The sequence below is a fragment of the Colletotrichum truncatum genome (genome assembly GCF_014235925.2).
Source record: "Colletotrichum truncatum strain CMES1059 chromosome Unknown Contig_0004, whole genome shotgun sequence".
Classification (NCBI taxonomy): domain Eukaryota; kingdom Fungi; phylum Ascomycota; class Sordariomycetes; order Glomerellales; family Glomerellaceae; genus Colletotrichum; species Colletotrichum truncatum.
In genome coordinates this window covers 1394770-1417815 of record NW_027222401.1, presented here as the reverse complement: position 1 = coordinate 1417815, position 23046 = coordinate 1394770, and the positions used below count along the sequence as shown (strand labels likewise).

At 47.4% G+C, this 23046-nt stretch overlaps 9 protein-coding genes across 9 annotated transcripts; 5 read left to right on the top strand and 4 right to left on the bottom strand.

The window, feature by feature from the left end:
* Nucleotides 1-17: 17 nt before the first annotated feature.
* Nucleotides 18-532, bottom strand: CTRU02_207184 (uncharacterized protein; the record flags this gene model as incomplete). The annotated part of the gene is made up of 2 exons (XM_036719431.1): nucleotides 18-236; nucleotides 302-532. The coding sequence occupies 2 exons, from the start codon at nucleotides 530-532 to the stop codon at nucleotides 18-20; spliced, it is 450 nt and encodes a 149-aa protein (XP_036589138.1).
* A 1508-nt stretch (nucleotides 533-2040) lies between these two features.
* On the top strand, nucleotides 2041-3267 carry CTRU02_207183 (C6 finger domain-containing protein; the record flags this gene model as incomplete). The annotated part of the gene is made up of 1 exon (XM_036719432.1): nucleotides 2041-3267. The coding sequence occupies one exon, from the start codon at nucleotides 2041-2043 to the stop codon at nucleotides 3265-3267; it is 1227 nt and encodes a 408-aa protein (XP_036589139.1).
* Nucleotides 3268-3828: 561 nt separating this feature from the next.
* On the bottom strand, nucleotides 3829-5527 carry CTRU02_207182 (toxin biosynthesis cytochrome p450; the record flags this gene model as incomplete). The annotated part of the gene is made up of 5 exons (XM_036719433.1): nucleotides 3829-3994; nucleotides 4052-4565; nucleotides 4618-5157; nucleotides 5209-5440; nucleotides 5498-5527. The coding sequence occupies 5 exons, from the start codon at nucleotides 5525-5527 to the stop codon at nucleotides 3829-3831; spliced, it is 1482 nt and encodes a 493-aa protein (XP_036589140.1).
* Nucleotides 5528-6843: 1316 nt separating this feature from the next.
* Nucleotides 6844-8167, top strand: CTRU02_207181 (aromatic prenyltransferase; the record flags this gene model as incomplete). Its single annotated transcript, XM_036719434.1, has 2 exons — nucleotides 6844-7979; nucleotides 8029-8167. The coding sequence occupies 2 exons, from the start codon at nucleotides 6844-6846 to the stop codon at nucleotides 8165-8167; spliced, it is 1275 nt and encodes a 424-aa protein (XP_036589141.1).
* A 350-nt stretch (nucleotides 8168-8517) lies between these two features.
* On the bottom strand, nucleotides 8518-9813 carry CTRU02_207180 (MGT family Glycosyltransferase; the record flags this gene model as incomplete). The annotated part of the gene is made up of 1 exon (XM_036719435.1): nucleotides 8518-9813. One exon carries the CDS (start codon nucleotides 9811-9813, stop codon nucleotides 8518-8520), a length of 1296 nt encoding a protein of 431 aa, XP_036589142.1.
* A 622-nt stretch (nucleotides 9814-10435) lies between these two features.
* Nucleotides 10436-11428, top strand: CTRU02_207179 (uncharacterized protein; the record flags this gene model as incomplete). The annotated part of the gene is made up of 4 exons (XM_036719436.1): nucleotides 10436-10512; nucleotides 10569-10749; nucleotides 10813-11114; nucleotides 11164-11428. The coding sequence occupies 4 exons, from the start codon at nucleotides 10436-10438 to the stop codon at nucleotides 11426-11428; spliced, it is 825 nt and encodes a 274-aa protein (XP_036589143.1).
* Nucleotides 11429-15252: 3824 nt separating this feature from the next.
* Nucleotides 15253-15751, bottom strand: CTRU02_207178 (endoribonuclease L-PSP; the record flags this gene model as incomplete). The annotated part of the gene is made up of 2 exons (XM_036719437.1): nucleotides 15253-15563; nucleotides 15640-15751. The coding sequence occupies 2 exons, from the start codon at nucleotides 15749-15751 to the stop codon at nucleotides 15253-15255; spliced, it is 423 nt and encodes a 140-aa protein (XP_036589144.1).
* A 1805-nt stretch (nucleotides 15752-17556) lies between these two features.
* On the top strand, nucleotides 17557-18558 carry CTRU02_207177 (endonuclease exonuclease phosphatase family protein; the record flags this gene model as incomplete). Its single annotated transcript, XM_070204848.1, has 1 exon — nucleotides 17557-18558. One exon carries the CDS (start codon nucleotides 17557-17559, stop codon nucleotides 18556-18558), a length of 1002 nt encoding a protein of 333 aa, XP_070061381.1.
* A 342-nt stretch (nucleotides 18559-18900) lies between these two features.
* Nucleotides 18901-21902, top strand: CTRU02_207176 (het domain-containing protein; the record flags this gene model as incomplete). The annotated part of the gene is made up of 2 exons (XM_036719438.2): nucleotides 18901-19483; nucleotides 19588-21902. The coding sequence occupies 2 exons, from the start codon at nucleotides 18901-18903 to the stop codon at nucleotides 21900-21902; spliced, it is 2898 nt and encodes a 965-aa protein (XP_036589145.2).
* Nucleotides 21903-23046: the final 1144 nt, after the last annotated feature.

Genomic DNA, 23046 nt, shown 5'->3' with positions numbered 1-23046 from the left:
ATGGTGTCGATTAGAAATCAGACACGAAGCCCGAAGCGGGCCTTCGTAAAGGCGAGCGCCAGCCATCCGGCAATGAGAGCAAGTCCACCAAGCGGGGTGACAGGGCCAAGGAACTTAAGGTCGGGATTGAGAATGAGTGCGTAGATGCTGCCACTGAACATGGTCATGCCAGCGGTGAAGAGGCCGGACGCGATGGGGTTCTGGCGAGCGATGAGCAGGACAACAGAGTGAGCGAGCTAGCATCAGGTCAGTAAGGACGAAGGCATATAAAGTAATCCATATGTAGATAAGGAAAGGATACCTGGTAGTGTGCAGCGGTGGACCAGCTAGCAATCTTTGCGGGATCAGATATGCGATTCTTCAGACCGTGAGCTCCGAAAGCTCCGAGGCCGACGGCGGCGGCACCAAAGACAGCCCCGACTCTCCAGAACAGTTGGCTGCTCATAGTTTCTTCTTCTTCTTCGCTTGTGTGACGAGTGTTGGATTGAACAGGAAGGAGTGAAGTTGTCTCTAATGCTGCGGCACTGGACATTAGGTTTGTTTGCTGGTTTGTAGGCTTTTGAAAATGCAGGTTGATTTGACTGTTGGCCAACTAGAAAGGGATGCCACACGCTGAAGGCCGACAAGAACGCGAAAGGCCGAGTAAAGTGGGCTTCTCACAATGCTTAGTAATAATAGTGCCAAGGCAACGTCGCCTCGATTGGCAACAGCTGGTGAAAGGTGGGACTGTCCCAGCGCCTACAGCTGAGCTCAACTTGCCTCGCTAGTCAAAATGATATTTTGGGTCCGCTGTTGTCAGCAAATGGTTTCGTGGTGTAGTTGGTTATCACGTCAGTCTAACACACTGAAGGTCTCCGGTTCAAGTCCGGGCGAAATCATTATTTTGCCAATTCTTTTGCATCCTCACTGGTATCAACCTGATCAGAAGCTGTAGCTTGCCTGGTTCTTGACAGTCTCTCTGTTTTCCATTTTCCCGTTTCAGACTGTACAAAAGACTGAACGGCATAACCGAGAAAGGCCTCCAGTAGCCTGTATTAATTAATATCCATAAGAATTACTACGTAGGTGCCTACGTTCAGTGATCTTGTCGTGATGGCAGACTCTGAAAATTCGCACCCATGGAAATTTTAGCGCAAGCTAGTGTGGATCTCTTGACGTATTTGGTCTATTTTGAGTGGTTGTTAATACGAGTGAATACGGTCGGCCAATCGCTCTATTTGCAATACGCTGCAGCTGAATACGACGACATAGAGAGACCCACACTGCTTGATCTGAATCCGGCATTTCTTACCCAGTAAAACTTCTTTAATACGAACTGTGAACTGATAGCGGAGACATAGTCGAGACACAGTCATTGGAAGGAAACGCATCAACGTCGCCTCTCTCAGAAGATGCAGAGGCTGTCTGTGTCATTAACGTTCAAAAGAGTCTCAATTGCAAAAAAGGACTCTGATTTAACTCGAGCTTAGAGAACTCACCTTTCCCATCTCATAGAAGCATCAGCCTCCGCATTTGCCTCCGCATCAGGGTTCAAGTATGCATAGTAACTCGTTAAACGGTCTTCATTCTTTTTGATTGAACCATGGATTTGAGAAAGACATGAAAAAATACGCTTCTTAAAGAGATGCCTACCTTGAAAAGGATCTCATCGTAAATTCATTTCAAGCCCGTGAAATTCTCATACGGTGGGCTCATTTTTGTCTATTGATGAATCGGATGATGATAATGCAGAATTCAAAGGTACCATGTCAGCGTGTGCACAGTGCATGGACCTGGGGAATGCTAGTAAGAGCGGGACCGGGTTGTATCAACGCCCGGTTGTGTGGAGTATCTGGGGACTTTTAAGGAGTGTGTCGGCTCTGGGAACGGGGGGGGTTCATGTCATAGAACCCCCTTCACGCAGTCATTTATCGCCCACACTTTGAATCGGCTTCATCAATTCGACGTGTTTACAAGCAAAACAGGCATAACTTGTCCAGCCCGTTCGGTCCCGGTCTCCAAAATCTTTCGCTTAAAACTTCATAAGACTAGAACAACCGAATGAGAATGCGCCAACGAACACCTCACCGGAAGTCGAGATTTGGCTGCAAAGAATGCAAACAGCGTCATGTCAAATGCGACGAGAGTCGTCCGTCATGTGTCAACTGCTCGACTGCACTCCGGCGGTGCTCATACCTCGATGCTGAGACAACACTCCCGTCGCCATCAGCGTTCATGTACCAATGCCCAAGCCCAGCGACATCTACAGAGTCGTCGGCCGCAACAGCCGGTTCCGTTCCCTTTGTTGAGCCTCCCGGTTACCGGCCGCAGTACCCGCCAACCGAACCTTATGACTTACGTCATATGGAGTTGCTCTTCCACTTTGAGCACGAACTAGGGTCAGCATTTGGATGGGGTGACTCGACTAGTAAAAGGTACCAGCAGATGTCTATCAAGCAAGCACTTCGGACACCTTACCTGATGGACGAGTTACTTGCACTATCCGCTGCTCACAAGAGCACACTTTCAGGACAAGACCAGATGTTTTATCGTGCCGAAGCAACACGGCTTCAAACAAGAGCGCTGTCACAATTTAACATTGCCAAAGCCGAGGTTTCAAACGACAACTTTTTAGCGATCTTCCTCTACTCAACCTGGCTAGGTCAACATGTTCTTTTCGATACATTTACACACCCGGGCGACTTCGCAACAATCCTGGATAAGCTAGTTCATTGCATGAACCTGCATCGCGGCATTCGCACCATAGTTGCCGGCTCATGGGCTACGTTACGAGGCCATCTCATGACGCACTTGGGCTCAGACTCTCACTTCATAGACACCATCATAGTTGAACCAGATCGATATGAGAAGGGGAACGAGTGCGCGGGTTTGATCGAGCTTTTCGACAACAGCGACCTTGGTGAACCAACACGGAATGCTTGCCGGGAAGCCATTGAAGCTTTGCAGCTAATGTTTGACATTCAAAGAAATCCAGAGCTGACGCCAGGGAGGCGTATGGCGACTGTCCAGGAATGGTCGATAAGGATTCCAACGGAATATGTTAACTTGTTAGACCAACGGCGACCGGAGGCACTCGTTGTCCTGGCCTATTGGGGGGTTTTGTTGCATCAATCCAGAGGATACTGGGCATATGCTAATGCTGGCCGAGCACTTGTGCAGTCTGTTTCAGCTCAACTCGGTTCATATTGGGGGGAATGGTTAGCATGGCCACAAAGAATGGTTGAGGAATCTGATCCTTCAATTCTTTGCCATACCCCAATAGCATAGGGTTTTGAGGGAGTGGCAAACCTTTAGATAATTGATGATATCATCACTCTCTATGCCTCAACCCATCACGGCCCGTCGCGAAGGATAGTTTAATAGAACATCGTTTAACCCAATGCCTACCAATATTTCTTCTACTTACTAAATTCTAGCACGTATTCCAGGGTAAATAAATGCTGGACTTCTAAACATGTCGTCTTAGTCGGAATGCAACTTAGTATAGACATTTCTTATCCATCATTCAGCCGTTTATCTAGCTGTGTAATGGTCAAAAATTCTCATGACCGGTGATTTATATTAATTTCTCATTGGCGCACCTTACCATGCCAGTTCTGGTAACAAATAAGCTTTGACGGAACAATTCGTGCATATAAGTGCCGACATAGCCGCAAGGAAGAGCAAGGCTTATTTAGGTTCACGCAGGAATAAATCATTACCAAACTTCAAATGACATTAAAGCTTGATTCACAAGTCTCATTAAATGACTATCTTTTACTATTTCAGGCAACTTACTCAATTCGTCTTGGGTTCATCCATTTGCATACGTTACTGATACAATGCCACTCAGGCTTGCTTTTTCCTTGGAGAAAGGTGAACTTTCATTTCAGTCTTATGCCAGGTCGTGAACATCTTCTGTCTAGCCAGCCATCCTATACTGTCCGGGTGTATCTTCATGTCAAAGTTCCAGACGACTCGAGACAGAATGCACCGGATCTCGGCGTATGCCAAACTGTGTTTTTGTTAGTCATGATGAATTGTTGAAGACAAACGAGATCTCAAGACTTACTTCTTTCCGATACAGTTTCTCGGGCCGAATGAGAAAGGCTGAGCTGCAGACTTTTTGTCAGACTCAAAACGCTCATCCCCCAACCACCTCTCGGGATGGAAGGAGTCAGGTTCACAAAAGTTGGCCGGCGATCTATTAACGGACAGATGGTGGACACCGACGGAGTATCCACCGGGAACGAACTGGCCGCAAACCATCCGCCCGCCTTCTGGCACAACTCGAGGGAAGGTGCCGGGGCCTGGTGGACCAAGACGCAGAGCTTCTTCTCCAACAGCATTGAGATAGCTCAGTCCAGCAGTACTCTGTATGCTGATGTCATCTTCATTCTCAAAGGTGTCGCGGATCTCCGCAGTCAACTTTTCCAGTGTTTGTGGGTTCTCGCAAAGATAATATGTAGCCGTGGTCAGAGCAGTGGCCGTTGTCTCGCTACCGGCGACAATGAGAACTTGGGCTGCCGCATATATTTCCTCCATTGTCATACCCTTTTCATCGGTCCCCTGTAGAATATAGTACACTAGACTTGTAATCAGCACTGTAAAAGACTCGACAGGCAACAAGAAGCTTACTAAAATCAGGTCGGTCGGTCTTCCTCTCTAATCTACGGTTTACACGCTCAACTCCAAAGTTGAATTGAGCAACGCGGGTCTTGATAAGTCTCCGCGGGATTAGAAGTAACAACATTTCAGAGAAGGGGTAGGAGAACCGGCGGGCAGCACGAAGGTAGGTTCCTGCTTGGAAGATGTCAAACACCGCATGGAGCCACCAGTGCCATTTGGCGTCTCGAAGGCAATAGAATGGTTCGCCAAAAGCCAAGTCGCCAATGATATCGAAGGTAGTAAAGTTATACCAAGAATTCATATCAACCAGCGAGGTTTCTGGGCTAGAAACTTGACCATAGAGCTGGTGAATAAGAAGCTTGACATATCCAATGATGACTGACTCTTGTGCCTTCAAAGCTTTGTCAGAAAACGCTGGGTTCTGTAGACGACGCATACGCTTGTGGCCCGAGTCGTCAGCCGTGAGAATATTCTCGACGCCGTTTACATTTTTGTTCCACCATTGGGCATCCTTCTCGAAGTTGCCGACTCCTTCACGATTGGGAAACCCTGTCTCACGTTAGATAAATGCGTCGGCTCTTTGTCACGAGAAAGAACTACCGTAAATGGTTTGCCATGCTTGACCCGAGACGTAGGATAGTTCTCCGGGCGCGATGCGTACGACTTCACCATACTTTTCATGCCATTCCTTTACTTTCCAGTGACTAATACCACGGATATCGTACCAAAGATAGTATGCCCTTGTAACTCCAGCCAGCTTTGGGCCTGGATAATGACGAAGGGGATGAAAGAAGGCATTGTAAACGCATTTGGCGACAAGGCCCAAGATTACCTAGCATGGCATCAAATCAGCACTAAGAAGTTGACCAAGACATATCACAAGACCTACCGAAAACGAGATGATGCCGAGCAGTGCCATGGTGACTAGTCAGTGAGGTTGCAGGACCCCGCTGGTTACGATATCGCGCGGGGGGGCATCAACATATGAAACGAATACAGTCAACACGTCGCCGTCGGCTCCGGGTCACCTGATAAAAGAACGCGGGGGTGATCAGCGAGAGACTGGATGTGTAAACGGCATTACATTCCTTAAAGGTAAGGAGTTCGTCGGTAGTCAGACGCATATCGCCGCTGTCGGCTGTTTGAGTCCCCGGCGCGAGTCAGATAAACGGCTCATATCGATAGAATCTCCACATCCCAGCGGCAATGCCACATTTCCTTGAAATCAAAAAGTGCTTCAAGCTTCTTTCAAAAGTGCCACTGTCCACGTTACTCCGTAAAGCGGGATGGACACCAAAGCTGTAAGCTTCTTTTCTTGGCAGGCAGATGCCGATGATCGTCTTGGATATAGTAGTAATCGCGGAGAAAGGCTGACTCGTCCACGGCCAAGCAATACAACATACTTTTATGCCGATTGCAGGGTTCTAGGGCTTTGAATAGATAGCAGTCAATACACAAGCTTTGATCGGCGGGGCCTGCTGTACGAATATGATAAGGTGGGGCTACTTGACGTGGACAAAGCAGGCAGGCACAGAGTGGTTTGTGCTTGTGTTTATCAACAGGCCATGTGTTCTAGTCCAGCAACTTGCCTCTGATCAAGTTTCTGGGATTCCCCAGTCGGAACTAGAGTCAGGGGACATGACAGGCCCGGACAAGATACTATATAGTAATCGATTCGGCCGGATGTGGATGGCGGTGAATCCTGGCTGTTCAACCTCCACATAGAGTGAACCAATCAGCTATTATACTAATAACAGCCGAAAGCCCCATTGAGCGCTTCTGGGCGTCATGTTGGCTAAGGGCGGAGTGAAGCAAGTCATGGCTCCTACGCTCATTACTCCTAATCAAATCATATGATAATATTTGTGGTTCAACTGTTCATTAGTGACCCTGGACTTGCTTGTGGTGCTAGCAAGGCCGAAAGATACAGAATGCTACATTACTACAGTGGGAAACCCATAGTCACGGATAGGGTACTACTCATGTATCGATTAGGTCAGGAAGAAAACAGGCTAATGAGGTGGGATTCTTAGCCATGGTAATAATGAGGCCATGCAGTACTCGAGGGCATACATGTAATGAGAAAACGAATAACCTGTGTTGCAGCCCATGATAAATTAGACACCTCGATTCCGAGAAATGTAACATAAATCTCGCTAGCACTTTTCATTTACGCTCATCATTCACACAATTATCCAAATTCACCATCTGAAAGCCCCCTCCAAAGCCGCCAAGATGGGTGAAATGATCGTTTCGAACGGGCCCTGGGACATGTTGAACTCGGTCCTTCGGTTTAGGGACGATGACTCCCAGTTTTGGTGGGATAGAACAGGACGAATGTTCTCCAGGCTCCTTCAATATGCTGGCTACAGCGCCGCAGAGCAGTACCGCGAGCTTAATTTCTACTCCCTCTTTGTTGCCCCTGAGCTTGGTCCTTCCCCAGACTGCCATGGGAATGTAAGAAGATGGAGAAGCCCTGGAACCCCAGATTCTACGCCCATCGACTTCAGTTGGGAATGGGGAAAGGATAATCGCGCCACTGTCCGGTACAGCTTCGAGCCCATTGGCATTCACGCCGGCACAGAGCTTGACCCGCTTAACAGGCACGCAACAAACGACTGGATCTTCAGACTTCAACAGCAAAAAATGGTTCCTGAGCTTGACTTGGAGTGGTACACTCATTTCACCAACCAAATTCTGCCACACGACATGCGAACATCAAAAACAGTAGACTGCTTTGTCGAAGAGACAACGCCAAAAGCTGGAACGGTAGTTGCTCTTGACATCGAGAAGACCGGGCCCGTTATGAAGATCTACATCTACCCCGGACTCAAAGCAGAGGAGCTCGGCATTACCAACCTCGAACTCGTAGAGAAATCTATACGAAGCTTGCCAGCGCATCAGTTTCAGTCACTTAACGCGGAACCGCTTCTTGACTTTTTACGAGAGGGTACGAAGAAATACAACTTTGAAACAGGTATCCTAGCCATCGACTGCTTGGCACCAACGGATGCGCGAATCAAGGTCTATATACGTGCTCGCCACACAACGTTCGAGTACATGATGGACTGCATCACACTAGGAGGAAAACTTGACATGTCAGGTGAGGCAATCGAGGACCTCAAGGAATTCTGGAAGACCTTCGTTGGTGATGCACCAGATGTGCTACCCGAAGACGCCCCTGGCCGAGCAAGTCCTGGGTTTTATTACACTCTCGGCTGTGGGAAAGCTATCTCTCCCAAGGTTTATCTCTGTCCGCAATACTTCTGCAAGAATGATGTGGATGTTCTGGCCCGCCTCCGCAAATTCTTCTCCACACGCCGATCGGATCGGATGATGGACAACTATGAACAAGCTATGGTCGATATCTTGTAAGTTATTGTTCTATCAATTGGTTTCGCCTTGCTGACTTCTCTTCAGTGGTACCAAGACACTGTATTCCAGATGCGGCAGTCACTATTACGTTGGATGTGCGTTGGCAAAAGGTCAACTGAGGGTTGTTACTTACTTAAGTCCTCAGTCATTCGATTGCGAAAAAGACAGGATTCAGATCAAATAGCGATAGAGACCTAGCAAGCATTTTTCTTTAGCCTTCCTTGATATATATGTAGTTAAACAGTATTCGAAAGCGTTCATTTCCCCTGCGTATTCTGATATTGAGCAATGCGAGAAGTGTAGCTTGAAATAGTTGTCACGTTGGCGATGGATTATCGTAACCTCTTCTTTGGCTATGATCAACTATGATCCTTATTTTGGTCAATAATATGGGCAACCTAAATCTAAGTAAATTCTTGTCCGCTTCCTACATGACGTCAATGGTCAGTGGCTTTGGACAAAACATTCACAAAATCTCATATATACAAGCTGGCCATGTTATGAATAATATGAGTCTATATTCTGATCTATCATCTAAGCCGACTTTTCAGCATTTAGCTCCAATGTTGCCTTTTCTAACAAATCGCAAGCTCTCTTTGCACCACCCTGACTGTTTAGCTCCTTTCCGATCTTGACTGCGTTCTCTGTGTAAGTGGACTCCTGAAGAACCCTGTAAACCGCTTCTTTGACCTGAGACACTGAAGGATTATCGGTCTTTAGGTCAATACCCGCACCAACCCACGATACTCTTGCAGCAGTGTCCTTCTTATCTTCTGAAGTTCCCGCGCAAATGAGAGGAACTCCATGTGAGAGAGCCTGCGTTACGCTTCCATAACCGCCATTTGTTACAAGAAGGCGGCAACGAGGAAGCAGCAAGTCATAGGGAACCCAGTCGGCGATTCGAACATTGTTTTTGACCTTGATTTGCGCTCGAATTTCGTCTGCAAGTCTTGATGGAACCACTAGTAAGAGGCTCTCGTCCTCTTGCAGCGCCTGTATGGCGGGGATGATGAGTGACGTCGGGTTCATGGCAAATGTACCTTGCGTGATGCCCACTACACATGAAGCGTTGGCAACCTCGTCCCACCACTCAGGAACATGGGCAGTCGAGTTTCCCAACTTGGCGACCAATGGGCCAACATAATGCGCTTGCGGGATGACAGGAGTAGGCCCTTCCTGGAACTCCAACGAGGGACACGACGCCTGAATGTGTAGAAAAGGACTGTAAGAGTACGCGTCTGTGACCTTCAAGGGAGGTAGTCCCAGGTTCTGCCTCTCCGGGTTGATCACTGGAAGCACTAGCTGTGGTCGGCTCAAGAGCAATCCCAATGCAGACTGTGCAGCATGCTGAATGGGTTCTGGCCCAATGTCGGGGTGGTAGAGCGGAACAACGCCGAGTGTTGCATACTTGGGAATTTCTCCAAGCTCATAAAGCGCTGCCACTCCCTGTGGCAATGCATCCGTGACCACGAAGTCAGGCTTAAATGTTGCAAGCACCTTACGAAGGTCGGACACCTGCGCTGTAACCCGGCCGGCGAACATGACCTCGGCGGTTTCAGTCATGTCCTTCGGATCCGCACCATCGAGGTTGGCGTCAACTTTTGCCACCGCTTCTGCCGCAACAAATTTCGCCCCTGACGCGGTTACTCGCGCTTCCTGCGCTGCGATTGTTGTCCAGACGACTTCATGGCCACGTTCGACAAGCTCCCTGGCAACCGCCTGCATTGGAAGGACATGGCCAGTAGCAGAGAAGCAATGAAGCAGGAACTTCAATGGCCGTCGACCTCTGGAGAAGTATGCATCTGAGTCGTCCAGTGATGAGAGACGCATTTTCTTCTTCTCTTTTGCCCTTCTGAATGATCGGTGTGTGCTGAAGTTGAATGAGACGTCGAACCATCTGGCAAAATTGTGTGCGATTGGATGAACAGGTAGGCCGATCCCAAGCCTAAAACAGCTCGTACCCCTGTAAACTGAGACAAATGTTCTTGCAATTAACAGATACTAATGTCTTATCGATGCTATTTCGCTGCTCAGCTTCTGATTCGCTGGTCAGTCTCGATGTGTAAACGCTAGCGACGAGAGATATGAAGGGCAGTGCTAGCTGGGTCCCGAACCAAATGGGACCTACAACAAGGATTAATCTCGATTGCTATTATGACAAAGAACTTCTAGAATGCCAGAACGAATGATAAGCACTTGAATCATAATTATTACCCCGGATATTGGAAGCCCACACGCATGAGTCGCGACGATTGCGAGTCATGAAGCGTGAAGCGGGGTCGGAGCGATACGACGTCCAAGTAACAAACAGTCATCCAGGTGACCCGAGTAATCAGTGTGGGTTGTGTACCTGGATAAGAGAGTAGTATGTGAAGAGTAAAAGGTCAGCAGGGCCGTTCTGAGCCCAGGCAAGTGCCGACAAGTTCGCCAGGAACACCAACAATCTGACAAAATGGTACGAGCTGTTGATAGACTGCCCTCTCCAGTGGAAAAGCGGCCTATGAAAGTTATTGGCCTTGGTCCAAGTCGGTAAGTCTTGCACAATCTGCAGGTGTGTGTCGTTGCATAAGCTAAGTCTTGATCAGAACAGGAACGCTTGGTTTGTGGCAAGCTCTGAAGACCCTTGGCTACAAGCCTTTTCATATTTCAGAACTATTGCCTCATGGCTTTCAGCAAATGAGAGCTCTGCAGGAGGCTATCATTGCAAATAAGACTGAAAAACCATTTACTCGATCTGATTTCGACAAGCTTTTCGCTGGCTATGACGTAAGTTCCTCTTCGCTAAACTATATGATCAAGACGAGCCTGAACTGATGGCTTCCATATCAGTGCATAATCGAAAGCCCCTGTTATCTGTGTCCTACTATTATTCAAGAATATTTGGCAGATCCTGAAGTCAAATTCATCCTGACTGAGCGAACACCAGAGTCATGGGCAAAATCTATCAGCGGGTCCTTGGGCGCATACCATGCCAAGCTTGCGCAGCCGCCTCTGTCGGTTGTCCGATATTTCGACAGTTTCGTCTGGGAACTTAGGTCACTTTTCAAGGCAATGACGTATCGATGGTCTCGAGGATTGGAGCCCAATGACCCCGGTTTCGATACTGCTCTTGAGAAGAGCTATGTGGAATAGTAAGTTGAGTCCGCCTACCCGGTATCTTCAAGGCTAACTGTTTCCAAGCATGGAAAGCGTCAAGTCTCTTGTGCCTCCTGAGAGATTGTTGGTGCTCAATCTTGAAAAAGGGTTTGGCTGGGGCGAAATCTGCACTTTTCTAGGCTCCGAGGTTCCAGATGAGCCGTACCCTCGTATCAACGCGATGGCTGACTTTCACGTTGCGGCCGAAATGGTCCTATCACCTGCCGTCAAGAAGACAGTACGCATTTTATGTTCTTCAGCAGTTGCTGTGGTAGGCGTGGGCATCTGGTATTGGCAGAGAAAAAGATAGCATGTGCATTGTTTGAATCAAAGAGGCATTCCACCTGTCTTTTGATGGGACAAGTCAGCTTTAGACCTTGGGGCTGTTTGATGCATACGTAAAAAATAGATAGCCTAATGGAGGTTTGTGGCCATAGTATAGTTTTTACATTGATTAGCATAATTGTACAACTTACAAAACTAACAGCATAAATTCAACTGAAGCATATCCAAGCTACTGCTTTCTAAAACTCGCATCGTCATGTGATATGGAGAGAGGTAAATAAAAGTCTGCAGTGAGCAGATTGCAAGATCTACTAACCACGCAATACTTCTCAGTCTTTTCAAACCAAATACCTAGACATGTCTTTGGAACCCCCGACAGCTTTGTCGACAACAGTCTCGGGGAGTGCCTATTCATGCTCAAAAGAGATACCGCAAGATCTATTCGTCAAACATTTTGGCGCTTACGCTGCTGTAACGATAGTGTTAACGCTCACTAAACACAATGAGCAAGATGTATTACATACGTTATATCAAACAATCACTGGAGACGTGTAAGTATTTGCTTTCTTACGCACTTGCCCTCTTTCTAAATTAAGCTACTTTTTCATACTTTTTCGAGCCTGATTGCTGTGCGTCTAGTTTATTACAGCTGCTGAAAATAAAATAAAAGAATCGTGCTTATAAAATAGTTTATAGGTATATACAGAGTGAAAAGAGTCTTATATACTGGGTGGGTAAAAGAGTAATAATAGACAGAAGTAGAAGTAAAGTATAAGTTTAGAAGTAAAAGTGTGAGATACTGTCCCCTAGCTTATAATATCTAGAAAGGAGTAAAGCCCCTTCTATACCTAATATACTAAGTGTCTAGCTAGGCGGTTATATGGTTCTATATTCTAACTATCATTCGAGACTTCGGGCGCTGAAGTAATGTTTGTGAGGAAAACTTTGGCGAAACTACCGGAGCGCCGCCTTCGCCGCCCCTCTCCCACGTGTTTCTAGACGAGAACTCCCTAACTAGTGTCTCAATCATATTCGCGGCTACGCAATGGAACCGACATGGTCTGATGATGTGAGTATGTACCAGATAGCTTGTGCTGTCGTCTGTGTTATTGATGATCTCATTGAAAATAAAGGTGCCCCTATTTTGCACCGGATGACAACTATTTCGACGTCTCTCAGAGTTGTAATTCACAAAATACCTGAGGTACAATTTCAGCTGACGTATGACATAGTCCTGTAGAGTGGGCGAGATCCAACCTGTAAGGCAGCCAACCATTTCCCCTGATGCTGCCAAGAGCAGGCAGTCACTGCATGTCTTCAGGATACTACATAAGACCAGGCGCACGTCCCCCCATGTCACGAAATTCCCTCACAATTTCTCATCGGCAGATCTAGTAACCAGCAAAACAGCACCCTGCGGAGTGGGCCGATAACGCATTCGAATATGGGTCAAACAGCCTCTACAACGTTTTCGACCAAAACTACTGAGAAAGACTTAATCTGTCCTGCTATCGTGGGAAACGGAGACGCTACTCTTGCGGAGCCCTTGAATCTATGCCGGGATTGCGCAGCAATTGACTTCGAGGCTGCTTTTAGCAGGAAGTCTTGGAATAGAGCCGCGAAACGTCGCGGGTGCGTGCACCTTCAAAATTTAAATCGACGTTCAGACTGGGGGAGGTTTCTGGAGAGCTTGAAGACATCCCCCAACACGCTCCCCAAAGCCGTGCTTCCCCCGTCCGACTGCTGGCTGTGCCAGAATCTCATATGGAATTTGTTGGGTCCTGCAGAACTGTTCCTAGGGAATGACCATGACTTTGCAAAGTTACGGCTGGGAGCACACGATCGATGGCGACATACATCTATCTACCGTCCACTCGTCAATGACAAGGCCAATGGCTCTTTGACCAAAAACCAAGGACCGGAACACGGATTTTACATTGCAGCAGCCCCTGAGAAGCACGAAGCCTTGCTACCATTCCGGAAAACCCCCTTAGTGTGCGTAAGGGGGATTAGTAGACCTGGACTCTTTGAGCCTTGTTTAGCATCTCCTTTGGTTGACGTGGAATTAGTACAGTCATGGTTAAGAGCTTGTGACAAGTATCATGCCAACTGCGCGAAACCTCCAACCCACCCAATTCGAAATATGCGACTGATTGACTGCGAAAACCGAGAAATTGTCTGTGCAGAACCAGAAATGGTCTATGTCGCCTTGAGCTATGTTTGGGGGACAGCAAACATAGATACGCTACGTAGCTGGAATTCACAACTCGCAAATCTTCCTCAAAGTATTGAAGGCGCAATCTCTATTACCAAGAATTTAGGCTATCGATATCTATGGGCAGACAGATATTGCATTGACCAGAGCGACGATTTCCACAAGGCAAGCCAAATTGAGGTCATGGACCAGATTTACCAGTCTGCTGCTTTCACTATTATAGCAGCTGCGGGTGAAAACCATCATTACGGAATACCAGGTATCCAGAAAAAGCGTAAAACTCAACGGAAAAGTTTGGGACGCCTTACCTTCTCAGAGTATATAAACCCAAAGGATGAATCCGAACAATCTACGTGGAACAGTAGAGGGTGGACTTTCCAAGAGTTCATTCTTTCTCAACGACGATTGATATTTACCGAATCGTCAGTATCACTGCTCTGCCAGGATACTTGGGCACACGACCTTCGAGGATGCATCGAAAATATTACAAGTCAGGAAGCTATGGATCAATACCGGCAAGCAATGCCAGCAAGCTCCTGGAATTTGGTCAGAGATTCTTTACCTTCGGAAGACTGTTCAATCGACGAAAAGTATAAAATGGTTATATCGGTCTTGACTGTATATTCAAAGAGGGTATTCACATTCCAGACGGACGTCTTCAGTGGCTTTCAAGGAATATCTAAACGGTTCGAACGGGGTAGTAGCCCGGTGTTCAACATCATGGGTATCCCTTTTGCTTTCCAGAAGAATAGTAGCACCGTACGTAACGAACCGACTATTTACGCACCCGGAGCCAGTGCAAATCACATACACGAAGACCAGTACTTCGCTGGTGGGCTTGGGTGGAATAGGCGGCGGCATGCTTTCCAGCAATTGAGCGGCAATGAAGCATTATATCCATCCTGGAGCTGGGGCAACTTCATGGGCAAAGGTGTTATGTGGTCTGGTGAAGTCACAACACTGTCAGAACTGGAATTGTGTCCAAGAAACGTTCGCCTGCAAGATGATAATGGAGGCCCAGAACATACTTTAGCGGAGTGTGCCATTCACTCCCATCGAGTCTCGGCAAAGACCGAACTTTGCACACTTCATCTAGACGCCTTGCTTTTCCTTGAAAGCGCCCTTCAACATATGAAACAGATATATGGTTCCTCGATGGATTTCGATTTTGACGACATGGAATTTGTCAGAAAGATTCCAGGACATCACTTAAACCCCGAATTGCCTAGCAGGCTCTCCGATGAAGGCTGGAAATATGCTTATGAACAGGTGGCTTTGGGAAACTGGGGAGTAATACTTCTCCATAGCTCATACCGTACACACGGGGAGTCTAAGCCTGTAGCAACGGCGACCTTTCTCGTATTGAAGTGGCATACCATAGATACTGATGTCTGGGCTTCTAGAATAGGACACATACAACTGTGGCCAAGTTGGACCGAGCAAAAGCCTAGCGTCAAGTCGCTAGTATCAGAGTCCAAGACCCAATGGGCTCAGATTAAGCTTCGTTGAGAACAGCTTGAGTTGCTGAAAAATAAAATAAATAAAAAACCAATTGTACCAATATTGTAGCTGCAAGCTGACTATCATACAATTAATAGTAGCCTGAACGTGACTTGAGTTATTACCAGGCGCCTTCATTTCTCTGGGTCGTACGCAGAAACCTCCACTTCAATACGCATACCAGGCTGTCCAAGTTTTGTTACGCCAACGCCTGTAAGAATCGGTGCGTGGTTTGGAGCCCATTTTTTCAGGTTCTCTATCATGCGGCCCATACCTTCCGGCGTCCATGCTTCATCAAGTGCGTACAGCCTTATACGAAAGACCTGAGACCAACCCTCACCGCCGGCATCTCTCAATGTCATATCCACATTTGCGAAAGCTTGATCAATCTCTTCTGACAGGTCGGACGGTACCTCTCCTGTCTTTTGATCCCAACCGCCTGAAGTTCAAATTAGTACTGCTCCAGAGGTTATGCAAAATAGTTTCCCTAATTATGAGAATCAGTAAGTAGATTGACGTACCCTGACCGGAAATTTCAATAGTGTCGCCGACTCGTACGGCCTGGCTGTAGTGCATCTCGTTCAAGAGCGTGACACCATAGTCCTTGTAAGAGAAGTACTTGAGCGCAGACATTGTGAGTTGAGGTTTTGTTGGCTTGTTTTCACTATTTTGCAACGATGGTGTGTAAGGAAGGCCGAATATGATTTGATGTAGCTTAGAGTTAACAATGCATCATCGAGAGATGGCACTCTTTATTTTATATTATTTTACACTTCCATTGCGGGATATAAACCAGCTAATATCGTAACACTCAGCCTACAGTGATATGTCGGTCATAGGGGGCTGCAAGGGCCAATTTTCGAAGTGACTTGTCATGTTTTGACAGTCGCAGAGAAGCGGCTCAATTACAACAACGAGCTGAATAATCATCTTAGCTACTCAACAGACGCAATACATTCATGGCGCTATAGTATTCCTAAAGGATTGAACGTAATGAGAGTGAAAGGATACCGACGTAGCGTAACCGCGTATGAGAGGCCAAGCCAAGAGTTGAAGTAAGGCCGACTTAGTAATACGTTCGGCTTAAAGATGGCTGAACATCCGCTATTAAACAGGGGAAAGGTAAATCGGCAGAATCATCTCGCCGAATGCACTGGAGACGACCTTAGCGAAACCATTAAATCAGCGCCAAGCGGCGAAGGATGCAAGTGCTAAGACCATCCTGACGTATCGATTTACGTGCGAAGCGAGGCGTGGTAATTTGCAGTGAGCCAATTGATAGCATTCCGTGACTGGGTATTTCGGGGGGTGGTACCCTCGCCGCGTGCCTCGCGTCGGTGAGTCTTGTCTCTGACTGCAAGAGCTAAAATTTGACTAGCACTCTCATATCAGCGATCTGACAACTTGGGCCGAGCATTGAAACCAAAGTCTCGGCCAAATGGAATGTAGTGCTATGTAATGTTTCGTTGTTTTAAATGACACCACGGTTGGTTATCTCAGCATCGGAATGCCCTCAAGCTCCTCAGGCTTGTCGTCGGATCCGAAGCGGTCCAATTCCCACTTGAGGACCCGGATTTCCCGATCTGTCCACCCGCTTCTCTTGGGCACGAATTGCGCCTCACATCTGAGTACGGGTTTTAATGCAAACTGGCATCGCATTAAGTAGATTCGACAATTGACAGTAAATCAAGATGAAAGATGATTATTTTGCGAACTCGATACCTTGCGGACTCTAGCCAGGAGACATGTTACTTTTTGACACTCACATTTTGATAGTTGAACGTCTTTTCTCTTTGCAACATCATGCCGAATTTTGTGGTTGTTGAATGTAGATGTGATATGCGGGCAACTTGAGCCCTACGGCTTAGAAGATATCAATACTCATATGCTTACTTGTCAAGTCCAGCTTCTGTTTAGGAGAAATCAGGACGACACAAAAGGGCAGAATATGCCATTGCTACGCGTATTGCAAACCAAACCATCAACTTTACTTCAACCAAATGCAGAAAGTCAAGAGGAAAAAAGGGGCCAGTTCCATCTCTCAGAGCCACAGGTAATGCTTCGAAAGTATATTCCAGGCTTCCGTCAGCGGTGACTGGCGATACTTTCATTCATGATCTTGAACAGTACACAGCTATCTTGGTCACAACCTTTCCGCCCAACCGATTCCGAATTAGTTTTGTAGTGTATATATATGGGGGGGGGGGGGGGGGGGCTACGATTCCTACTTTAGTGGCAAGGTTAAAAGTTGACGCGCTCAAACTATCGCACATTGGCTGGGTACGTACTCATCCCAGAAGAACACCTGAGCCTAATTGCACGTGCGCTGGCCCAGTAGAAGGTCATGGTGAACCTTAGCTACCTTGCATTCTATCCAACTCCGATTTCAGTATTCCCCAACAATCCTCTTCCTCAGATTCCAGTAAATGAAACACACCATGTTGCGCCGCTTGTTTTTTTCAACGGATCATGAAAACCCAACATACAAGCCTATCTATCAATCATGGCACGAGTACAATCACCGCAACTCCGACTGGGAGCCAGTGTCAGACTCTACAAACACTAACGCCGCGAGCGGGCCTCATCAACAAGATGATCGCAAACACGAGTTTACTCTTGCCTCATGGAATGTAGATGCATTCTCCCCGCTACCTAATGACCGGCTCTCCGCAATTCTCTCCAGTCTTTTTGACAATTCGCCTTCACCTGACATCATTTTCCTACAAGAGGTGTGCAAGCCCATGATCTCTTGCATCTTAGAAGATCAACGAGTGCGCAACAGCTGGTATTGCAGCGAAAAAGATGGCATCGGAATGGCTGGTCATTTATTTATGACTGTGACTCTGATTTCAAAATCTCGGTTTGGGCCTCGTGCATCTTTCGGCAGTCTTGGCAAGCTGTCGCGCATAAAATACCATTCACGATATGGAAGAGACGCACTCTGCAGTGAGGTCAATATTCTGTCGAGCGGGAAACATGAACCAAAGCAGCCTGAGTATCGGCGCATTCAGCTTATCAACGTCCACCTAGACTCCCTGGCACTGACACCCTCTTATCGGCCCCGCCAACTTTCAGTCGTCGCCACTCTCCTCCATGAAGCAGGACACGGCTTAGTCGCGGGGGATTTCAACCCAGTTCTACCAGAAGACCAGACACTCATTGAAGAGAACAATCTTATAGATGCATGGAAAGCAGTGCACGGTGATGAGCCTGGTTACACATGGGGTGTTGATGGCAACGAGCCGTTTCCGCCAAATAGGATGGACAGAATCGCGATGATAGGGTTGGAACCTTTTCGGATGGAGGTTATGCGCCCTGGAAAGATTCCTTTGCCCAAAGCTGAACATAGCCCTTCCAAAGCGAGCTCTAGTATCGAAGCTGAAGAGGATGTGCCTTGGAGCGATCACTCAGGGCTAAAATGTACCTTCTCAGTAGGTTAAAACTTGATATCATATGTTGTACTGAATAATGAATTACTTTTCGATGCTGAAAACACCACCAGATATCTGTCACTTAGGTGCGCTGCCAAATAAACTGACGTTGATGTCAGCAATCATCTTGTTGGATTCGTGGCTGCCTACACTAGGCACGGCTTAGCGGAGACGGCTGCAATGATTGGCTCGTTTAGTCAAATCCAACATAGGCTGAGGGCGGCTTCGAGTAATCACGAACTCCCCCTCTCTTTTCTCTAGAACTGAAACGTGCGTCCCAAGACAATCTTCAACAGCTCAACCATACCTGTCTTGGCAGCCCAGGAAAACAAACTAATCTCAGTGTTCCAAATGGAACATCTTCCCGTCCCGCATGACCCGATACAGGGTCACCCAGAAATAGCGCTTGCCACAGCTCAATTTCACGACCCTGGGCCATTTCTCGAATACCCAGAGCGGTACGGGAGCATTCTAAATGGAAAATTCCCACATGTACCTACTCAGGCCGACGCCATGAGAGGTCACTTTTCCGCCGCCATAGCAAGTAACGATGTCATCGACTATTATCAAGGGTGGCTGTTCTTTTCGTTGGTTCAGGAATTCCTAGGAGATTTCTACGACATGAAGAATTATACGTCGTTCACTCTTGATGACCAAGGGGAACTGAGCTCCGTAATGCTTTCTACACGGACTTTGCATGATGATCTGGCATCACTAAGGACATCGGGCCCCTTGGCATCTATTCGTGCGGGTGACAAATACCACCTACACCTTGAAGAGTGTCTCGCGGCCGCCCTTGATGCCTTCGACGCCATTGACCATAGGTTCCCTGGATTCTTGAAGGTGTTTGACCAAGAGATGATTTGTCTGGCTAGCGTAGCTGAGAAGCTTGACTCGGCGCTCCAGACAGCTCTGGAGCATGGGCCAAAGGATGGTAAGTTGTCGATATCATTTTCATCTCTGTGGTATTATAACAAGTGTTTATTATACCTTAATTGTCAAAGAGACAGGCTGACCAGGTGTCTTTAAATCATCTAGACATGAAGAGTGATATTCAGTATTTCCCAAAGTCAGCCAAACACCCATGGTTCTACAAGATAGCATCACTGCTTGACCCAATGAGCAGTGGTGTGAAAATGGCAATGATAAATGCAGGTTGGTGCCCTGGCGATATTAGCAAGATTCGGGACTCCTTCACCAGTATCGACGCTTTTTACTACCTCAGCAAATTCAAAGCCGATCCGACTGTCGCAGATCTACACAAAGATTGCCAAGAATATGGGTGCAGCTTGCAAGTACCTGCCGAGCCCAAACACGAAAGACCCGAGTGTGACTGTCCAGGAATGGTAACTTTTGAGGAAGAGCAACTCATCGAAATTTACCAAAAGGGTGACATTCCCTGTTTTGCAATTGGGAAGTTGGATGATGGAAGTTTTGGCATAGCTTTGATCTCGTGTAGCATCGACGAGGAATCCCAAAAGGATCCCGATAATCACTACGTTGCACTTTCGCATGTGTGGTCAGAGGGCATGGGAAACCCTCAGGCCAACTCTCTGCCCTTCTGCCAGCTAGCATATGTGATGCACTGGTCGATGATGGCTTACCAACTGGTCGAGGAAAAATTGCAGAGCGAAAAGAAATCACAATCAGGCATCACCATCCAAACAGAACGAAAGATACGACAAGTTAACCTCTGGATCGATACGATGTGCTGTCCCGCGACTCCGGGGTATGGGAAGAATCTGTGTCTTTCCAGAATGCGCGAGATCTACGCAAATGCCTATGCTGTCCTGGTCAGGAGCTCCATCCTACAAGTAACAAGGATAGGAAACCTTGTGCAAGACACGTCCAAGGGAATAATGGATATTGCCGCGAGGATATATCTCTCGCCATGGATGCGTCGTATGTGGACGCTGCAGGAAGGCGTTCTAGCTGGTACATCCCGAGCTCGAGGCGCCGGCGACCGGCTCTGCTTTGCATTCAGCGATAGTTTGCTCTGCCTCGAATCAGTCATCGGTCTTTTGAAACAGGCGCCGAAACACGAGGCAGCGCTGGCGTTCCGCTTTATTGCTGAGTTCCGTGATCTCAGCGTTAGCATGTGGAGGCTGTCTGACAAGAACAACCCAGTAAGTCGCAGCGGAAGTGGCTTTTTCGTGCAGATGATCGCAAATGCGCTCAAATACCGTACTTTAACGGTCGCATCAGACGAGGTTATATGCCTTGCTACGCTGCTAGACTTACGAATCAATAGCACGCGTGGCGAAGTGATGCCTCTGATCGGTGACGGACAGGCCCCTGAGGATGGGATGTGCGAGCTGTGGCGTCGTATAGAAGTTCTCCAGGGCTCCGCGGGCCTGCCCCCTGATATCATCTTCACGTGCGTCCCACGTGTTCAGGTGCCCGGTTTCCGTTGGGCACCTCGAACCTTGGTCCAGTATGCAAAGTATGGTGATCTCAATATCTCTTATTCCACCCCTTACCAAGCGAAGATTGAGCAAGGGGGGCTGAGGGTGAGGTTCCCAGGTGCGAAACTAACATGTCTCGGTGCCTGGGATACGATCGGGAGACACTTACCTGACGGAAAACAAGCCACTGATGGTAATCAACATGAGCTGAGCGAAAATCCACGAATGGGAAGTGAAAAGGCGACACCGCGGGTTCTAATGGTAAAAATACCACCAGACGGAGATCAATGGTATGCAGTTCGCGTACATGACAAGGTTAGCGATAGGGCGGGAGGAGATGCTGTTCCTGGATCTGGAACAGGCAGGGAATCAGATGCAAGCCCAATCTCAGACCCTAAAGACGACCTGGTGCGATACCTCAAAACTGGCTCCGCTGCCCTCATTTTCCAGCCGGGCAAGCTGATTACTGGACCTGGCTTACTTGTCTCCATTGAGACCACGCCGTCTACGACTGACTTGGGAAGCGCCCTAGAGAGGTTAGCCCTCACGAAAGATCCGCTTAGGGTCCATAGCGAATTTCCTGTGAAGATCATGCCCCTAGCTGACACAGCCTGTGTTATCGCGGAGGCGGCGCGGCACTGCGTTCGGGACCTGCGTCAGTCAGTAGTGGCTGAAGCGAGACAACGGGGAGAAGATCTTACTGTTGAAGATGTCTGGAAAGATAACACACTTATGTTTAATCTACTTAGGAAAGTGGCCGTAGGGTTCTTGACATCCTCAGATAAACTGAAAGAAGCGTTGTATTTTGAGGTGTTGTCTCGTAGGGCATCGGCGACAGACGAGAGCGCATTGGAAACTTTCTTGACCTATGTCCGCCAGATGGCATACTTCGGCGGAGGCATGGAAGGGGAGTTGTATGATGAGGACTGTGATTGGTGTGTGGATTGAGAAGTTTCCAAAATCAAGATCGATTCCTTTCATACGCGATGGAATGTGAATCATGACTCGAAGGGGGTGGGCGTATTTCGTCAACACTTTTTGTTAGTAATACGAATCAGTATCTATTCACTGTGAACTTCCATAAACATAAACCAAAATGGTATTCTATTTCAGCGAGTAGGAGCAGAAACAATGCTAATAACGGAAACGTAATCCAGTCTATGCTTTGTTGAACTGCGACGTAAATAAAAAACATTACGTAGAAATTGAGCACAAACGACTAGAAGACGTCGTATTAATCAATTAAACGTTAAGGTCTGTGATTCTTGATGTTGAACCCGAAGTGCGCTACCAGGACTAGTACGTTTGCTTAGGCTCATACATATACTTTTTCATTTCTAATTTTTTTTTTTTTTTTAACAAGTGATAATGTCAACGAGCCAAGCTAAGGCAGAATTTGCCATAAGCCCCATGCCATCAAATCAAGGGAGCTGTCGGACCAAAGATAACCGAGTACTGAGACACCGAGACCCGGTCGAACCACAGTGCCCAGCACAAGAAATCTGTTTATTTTCGGAGGGAAGAGGTATGTGGCCTGCAGCTTGGCGGACTAGCAAGATTGTTTCGCATACCATGCGCTGAATGATGAGCTTATTAGGCCACGGTTTGATAAACATGGGAAAGAAAAGAGGCCACATTCCACAAATCAGTTTACATTATCAAGTCCTTGGTCCGTCCTAATGTTGAACCTCTTTGATGGCAAGAAACTATTGATGAATCTGCCTCATACTACCCGAATATAGGGTAAATTATTGTTGGATCGTATTTTCACATCCGTTAGCTCGAAACAACTTTCGCAAAAGAGCCAGTGTTCCTGACGATCCCAGCCATTGGTTCAAGGTAATCTGAGACGTTGAGGCTTGCGAAAGTTCCATGGGCAGCAAGCTAATTTGAAATTGGTTGCTCTTGTCTTACATGTTCCATTGTTTGCCGTCTTAGTCACAATGCTTTGGGGACTAACTCTAGATCTGCGGTCCTTTAACGGCGGCCCGTTGTAATATCATCGGATATGTTCTACTTCGATGTCATTAGGCGCCAGAAGGAGACAATGAGATGTCAACATATTAGGTTACGCATACAGATGTGTACGATC